The sequence below is a fragment of the Rhincodon typus genome, chromosome 18 (genome assembly GCF_021869965.1).
Source record: "Rhincodon typus isolate 14 chromosome 18, sRhiTyp1.1, whole genome shotgun sequence".
Taxonomy (NCBI): domain Eukaryota; kingdom Metazoa; phylum Chordata; class Chondrichthyes; order Orectolobiformes; family Rhincodontidae; genus Rhincodon; species Rhincodon typus.
The window spans coordinates 49640769-49647850 of NC_063349.1; the positions used below are offsets into that span (position 1 = coordinate 49640769).

The 7082-nt window shown below is 43.0% G+C and overlaps 1 protein-coding gene across 1 annotated transcript in view; it reads right to left on the reverse strand.

Annotated features, from left to right (window-relative positions):
* LOC125480962 (ubiquitin carboxyl-terminal hydrolase 15-like) overlaps positions 1–2362 on the reverse strand; it is a 77673-nt gene extending 75311 nt beyond the window's left edge. Inside the window, exon 1 of the mRNA XM_048607950.1 lies at positions 2215–2362. Coding sequence (XP_048463907.1) covers positions 2215–2303 — 89 coding nt within the window. The 5' untranslated portion in view covers positions 2304–2362. The remainder of the gene's footprint in view (positions 1–2214) is intronic.
* Between the last annotated feature and the right edge of the window lie 4720 nt (positions 2363–7082).

Here is a 7082-nt window from a genome sequence, read left to right on the forward strand (position 1 = left end):
TCCTTACCTGGTCTGGCTACACGTGACCCCAGACCCACAGCAACGTGGATGACTCCTAACTGCCTCTGGGCATTTAGGGATGGACAATAACACCCATATCCCATGAATACTTCATAAGCAATTTTTAATAATACTGCACAATTTAAAATATCAGACAATGATATTTGTTTCCCCCAGCATTAAGCAACATAAAAAAGGATTTGGCAGCAATGCCCATCTATTCAGAAAATAAACTGAAATTTAATGATTGCGGGGGGAGGCGATGGCTTAGTGGTATCATCACTGGACTACTGATCGAGAGACCTAGATAATGTTTTGGGGAGCCGGGTTCAAATCCGCCACGGCAGATGGTGGAATTTGAATTCAATAAATATCTGGAATTAAGACCATGAATCCATTGCCGACTGTTGGAAAAACCCATCTGGTTCATTAATACCCTTTAGGGAAGGAAAGTGCCATCCTTACCTGGTCTGGCCTACATGTGACTCCAGACCCACAGCAATGTGGTTGAATCTTAACTGCCCTTTGGGCAATAAATGCTGCCTAGCCATGAATAAAAAAAATTTAATGCATGGAAGTGTTAATGGCGGACATGAGAAATTCCACCACTACCGCTTCTCAATTGCAGAGTTCCTCATTAAAATTAAAATCCTCCCACCATTTGCTGGCAACCTCAGATTTCAACCATTCATAAATTACTAATCAACCTAAATTACTCAGACATCTTCTTTCATAAAATGCTCCATCTGATTATCACACCCAATGGCACCATTAATCTACTTAAGCAATTCCCCTAACACTGGCTTGCTTCACACTCCCTACTGACTCATCCACTGAATTTTCACTTCTTCATTTCCATGGCATTGTTTCTGAAGCACCCTCCCTAGATTTACCATTTGTTTTGAAATTTATAACCCTTTTCTGCAAGCAGTATGTCAAACCTAAACCCTTTGGTCTTCTCTCCTGATCAGTATTTTCTTCAATGCAAAAGCATTTTGCACAATTTCCTCTGGACAGATAGCATTTGTGCAATAAACGTGGAGTAGTGATGTCAAGTATTCATTTTATATCCACTCAAATGCTCATCACTGCCTTCCTTCCAATCTTTACAAAAGGATTACAGATTTTATTCTATTGGATCAGTCTAGTTTCTGCAGAATGTATAAGTTCCATAATCTTGGTGTTTGCAAATACAACTGCAGGCTGCAAAACATAATTTTTGGTTTCTTATTGCCAAAGTTTAATAAGTACATCAGCTCCAACATGTTAAGTGTGCTAAATGGCAACTCTTGGGACACTGAAAAGATACTAAAAAGAAAAGTCAAATGTCTCGTGGCAAATACATCAACCATCCAGAGACACAATCTTGTATTATATACAACCTGTTAGGTACAGTTCAAATTGAGAACACCAGCTTTGGTTTAATATTAGAGTTCGAGAGACAGAATTGAGTCAGAGGTGAATGGCTCAAGTCACATTCTCCAGATGGGTTTAATCTAAGCTGTCACTGAAGGAACACTCTAGGAATCTGCTAGCTTTTGGACAAGTTAAACCAAAGCCAACATGAAAAGCAAAGATTTCTCCGAGTGTCCTGGCCAACATTTATCTGTCAATCAACACCACAAACAAGATCGCGAGTTATGTCACGCGGCGGAGCGTAGGACCTGCTCTCTCTGTTGCCTCCATTGCATCCGTAAATACAAAACAGTACGGGCTGTGCGGAAAGCGACGTACTTTATTTTCTCAAAAGTACTGAAAAGGTACTTCCCATACTGTTCATAACGGTGGCACTTCTCAATGTCACCTGCCAGACATTAAAATTAATCCCTCAAACAGCCTCTTGTCGAGGGAGGAGAAGCGAGAATCACCCGAACCTCAAGAAGCGAGACCGATTCCGGGAACTCGCTCACTTACTGGAGTTCAGGAGGATAACTGTCTCCGAGAATTATCCATAATGTTAGCGGGCAGGGGACATCAAGGGCGGCAGCAGCGGCAAACAAGAGGTGGGTGCGGTCGTTCGGCTTTCCCCGTCCGCCTGGACCTTCCTTTCTTCCCTCCACCCCACCAACGCCCAGCCACGGCCTAGTACCGGCGCGGCGCTCTGCCCTGGGAGGGAACGCGCTGTCCCCGCTTCTCTTTCTCTCTTATCCTTCCCAGTACACCCCCTACCACCTCCCCAGTAACGGCCTCTTCACTTGCTCGCTCCGGCCTCACCAGGTATCGCCCTTCTTCAGCGGGGTCTTCATCAGCGCCGCGGTATCGGCGCGCTGCGTCTCCAGTTCGGCCGCTCCGCCCTCCGCCATGTTCGCTAGCAACCGCGCGGAGCATGCCGGGAACGCTCGCTCTCCTTCCCCACCTCCCCGCCCCAACAACCCATCCGCCGGCTGCGCCAAAGAGCCGACTCGACAGGAGAACCCCTTCGTTTTTCTCGGGGCGAAGAAAGCACCGCGCGCTCCCCCTGGCGCTGGAGGAGCCCCCGACCGCCCAGCGTTCAGCTCGGAGGCAGAGACCGAATCTGATGAAGGGTGACTTTAATCGAAACGTTATCTCTGATTTCTCTCTCCACAGATGCTGAGTTTCTGCAGCACTTCCACCATCAGCAGTTTAATTTAATTTAGTTTAATTTTGACAAATGTGAGGTGCTGCATTTTGGAAAGGCAAATCAGGGCAGGACTTATATACTTGATGGACAGGTCCTGCGAAGTGTTGCTGAGCAAAGAGACCTTGGAGTGCAGGTGCGTAGTTCCTTGAAAGTGGAGTCCCAGGTAGACAAGATAGTGAAGAATGCATTTGGTATGCTTGCCTTTATTGGTCAACGCGTTGAGTATAGGAGTTGTGAGGTCATGTTGCGGCTTAAAGGACTTAAGTTAGGTCACTTCTGGAATACTGCAAGCAATTCTAGGGAGGATGTTGTGAAACTTGAAATGATTTAAAGAAAATATTTACAAGGATGTTATGAGGATTTGAGCTATAGGGAGAGGCTGAATAGGCTGGGGCTATTTTCCCTGGAGCGTCAGAAGCTGAAGGGTGACCTTATTGTGGTTTATCAAATCATGAAGGGCTTTTCTCTGGAGTGGGGGAGTCCGAAACTAGAGGGCATAGGTTTAAGGTAAGAAGGAAAGAAAGGTACCTAAGAGACAACTTTTTCACACAGAGGGTGGTGCGTGTTTGAATGCGCTGCCAGATGAAATGGTGGAGGCTGGTACAATTACAACGTTTAAAAGGCACCTGGATGGATATATGACTAGGAGGAGTTTCATGGGATATGGGCCAAATGCTGACAAGTGGGTCTAGGTTTATTTAGGATATCTGGTTGGCACAGACAAGTTAGACCGAAGGGTCTGTTTCCATGCTGTATAGCTCTATGACTCGATGAGCAGTTATTTATTTAATTTATTTCTGTTTTTTTCTCTCCACAGGTGCTGCCACATCTCTCAGAGTGGGCCACTGTGCACAAATCTAAGCATGAAATCATGAGATAAACAGCATCCCAGCAGAAGACCACCCAGGACATGGGACAGTCCCAGAAAATCTAACTCTATTGATTACTATCTCCTAACTAGGCCTTGTCAGCAACTTGATCCATGGCTCTCTGTAACACCCTCTAGTCATTTGTGAATGCAGTCAAAAGCTGGGCTACACTATGAGCTCTTGGGGATGTCACAAATCACATCTGGCTAATTTGAGCATATACTCATTATCCCTAAATTTGATCCCCTGTCTCTAACTAATTCCTTATCCATATCAATAGGTTTCCTTCCATTTCCAAAAACTCACATCCCTGTTTGTGATGTCTTGTCTGAAACTTTATCAAACTCTTTCTAGGAATCCATGAAAAAGAACTTACAAAATACTTCCTATGTACCATGTTAGTTATATCTTTATAAAATTGTAACTGGGTTTATCACAACTGATTTATCCTTTACAAATCTATGCTGGCAATTGCTGATCATTTTTTATGTTTTCAAACATTCTGTCACTTGTAGAATCACTACAGTGTGGAAACAGGCCATTTGGCCCAACAAGTCCACACCACCCCTCTGAAGAACATCCCACCCAGACCCATTATCTCATCCCTGATTTCCCATGTCTAACTCAAACATCCCTGGGCACTATGGGCAAGTTAGCATGGCCAATCCACCTAACCTGCACATCTTTGGACTGTGGGAGGAAACCAGAGCACCTGGAGGAAACCCACACAGACACAGGGAGAATGTGCAAACTCCACACAGACAGTCGCCCAAGGCTGGAGTTGAACCCGGGTCCCTGGTGCTGTGAGGCAGCAGTGCTAACCACTGAGCCACCATGCCACCAGTCCCCATGTAGGTTCTAATAATTATTCCACAACTGACTTTAGCCTGATAAAGTCATCTTTTCTTAATTCAGCCCTCCTATCCTGCTTAAATAATGGGGTGATATTGGGAAGTTTTCAAACAAAAAGGAAATTTCAAAGAGTTGGCACAATCAGTTGAGCATCTCTGTCTGTGTGATAATGAATGTATATTTGACCATGTGATGTCATCATCACAACTCTGTGCGCTATCTGAGCATGAAACCTGTGCAATTTTTTTTCATTCATTAACAGGATGAGGGCATCGCTGGCTAGGCAGCATTTATTGCCCATCCCTAATTGTCCAGGGGGCAGTTCAGAGTCAACCACATTGCTATGGGTCTGGAATCACGTATAGGCCAGACCAGGTTAGGATTGCAGTTTCATTCCCAAAAGGATATTAGTGAACCAGATGGGTTTTTCCTGACATTCGACAGTGGATTCATGGTCATCATTAGATTCTTAATTCCAGATATTTTTATTGAATTTAAATTCTACCATCTGCCACGGCAGAATTCGAACCCAGGTCCACAGAACATTATCTGGATTAACAGTTGCGAATATATTTATCAAATAATGTCCAAGAACCCTATTGGTGTGCATTTTCATTTGTGAGTTCATACCAAGACCCGCTGTGTGAACAATTCCAAGAAACAGAAGGCTAGGAAATTAATTTGTAAAGAAATGGAAATCTTCCAAAAGGTTCACACAGATATGTTTCTTTCTGCAAAATATTGACAAGGTTATCTTTTTGGATGGCATTTAATCATAAGCTTAAAATAGAAAACATAACCGTTGTTGAGGACTCAAATATCAGCTACATTTAACCTTGTGACATTGAGCAACACAATGTATGGAGTAATATTTTAAGACAGTGAGAGAAAAGATGTGGTGAACTGTGAAGGGGGGTGGGGGTAGTGCTATTCAAAAATTGAATATGCATAGCCAATATACTCAGAATACAAATCCGGCATAGCAGCCTAGATTTTGCAATAAGAATTCCAAAAATGCTTAATGTTATCATGATGAAGAGGTGCTGGTGTTGGACTGGGGTGGACAATGTCAGAAGTCAGCCAACACCAGGTTATAGTCCAATTGATTTATTTGAAATCACAAGCTTTCAGAGTGTCACCCCTTCGTCAGGTGAAGTGAGAGAGCAGCATACCGGCACAGAATTTAAAGGGAAGAGATCAATGGGCAGAGAGATCAAAAGATCATGCAAAGTTGAGTGTTGACAGGCTGAATGATAGGTCTTTGCGGGTGATCAAGAGTGTCAGATGTTGTGAGTGTGGCTATGGGAAAGAGAAGAGGACAGGGATCACTCGGATAGCTCCATCAAAGAAGTTACTACAGGAATGACAGGCTGAATAATCTCCCTCTTTACAATATTACTTTATAATTGTATGAATCTTGTGGAGTTGGTAGGTGGTATAACGGAAATTCCGTGGAATAGCCTGTTTGCCTATGGACCCCATTTCATGGTGGAATGTTTGTGGTGCTGTTGCCCTTTCTGATTCCAGTCAGCTTAGTGCACAAATAGCTGCAGCAAAATTAGTATCGTTATTATGGCTGCTGTGATCCCTCTGTGATTGTCCGAGACTCTCCCAAGAGTTAAAGATTAATCACCTTGATGCTGCTTCAAACAATACCAGAGAAAAGTCTCCAACATATTATTAATTTAGTTTTGCCATTTTTGTTTATTTGTTCTAAGAAGGTGGGGAAGGAGAAGTTGGGGTTCGGTGCGTTGGAAGTGAAAGCTCACATACACACAGCATCCAGGAAAATGTTTAAGCAGTTGTAGATATTATCCAGTCAACCTGTTCAGAGATGTTATAGATTTTGTTTACTCCTTGCTAAGGTTTATGACAACAATAAGAAACTATCTTTGTTTAGTGCCTTTGTGGTAATAAAACATCCCAAGGCAAAATATTGGAGCATTATCAAAGCAAAATTTGACACCAAACCATTTAAAAAGATGTTGGGCTCAGTTAGAAAGCTTGGTCAAAGAACCAGGTTTCTTAGAACTTATTGGGTAATAGGAGGGAAAGTTGAAGAGGTATAAGGTTAGAATTCCAGAACTTAAGACCTCGACAACTGAAGCCAATTGTCTGGTGATCAAAGATGCAAGAGACCAAAATTGGAGGACTTTTCCTTTTACATTCTTTAGTTGAAAGGCAATTTTGCAAGTTTGAAAGCCAAAACATCAGAAGCTGGAACAGGTCCTCAGTTGGAACATTGCACACAGATGTGTCAGAGAGTCATATAGCAGAGAAACAGACCCTTCAATTCAACTCATTCATGCCTACCAAGTTTCCCAAACTAAACTAATCTCACTTGCCTGTGTTTGGCCCATATCCCTCTAAACATTTCCTACTCATGTACTTGTCTAAATGTCTTTTAAATGTAACTGTACCTGCATCTACCACTTCCTCTGGCAATTCATTTCACTACAAACCACCCTCTGTGTGAGAAAGTTGCCCCTCAGGTCCCTTTTAAATCTTTCTCCTCTCACCTTAAAATTATGCCCCCTACCCTCGGGAAAAGACCTTGCTATTCACCTTATCTATGCCCCTCATAATTTTATAAACTTCTGTAAGAACTTTCTAAGCTCCAGTGAAAAAAGTCCCAGCTGATCCAGCCTCTCCTTATAACTCAAACCCTTCAGTTCCAGCAACATTCTTGTAAATGCATTCTGTACCCTTTCCAATTTAATAATATCCTTCCTAAAGCAGGGTGACCAGAATTGCACACA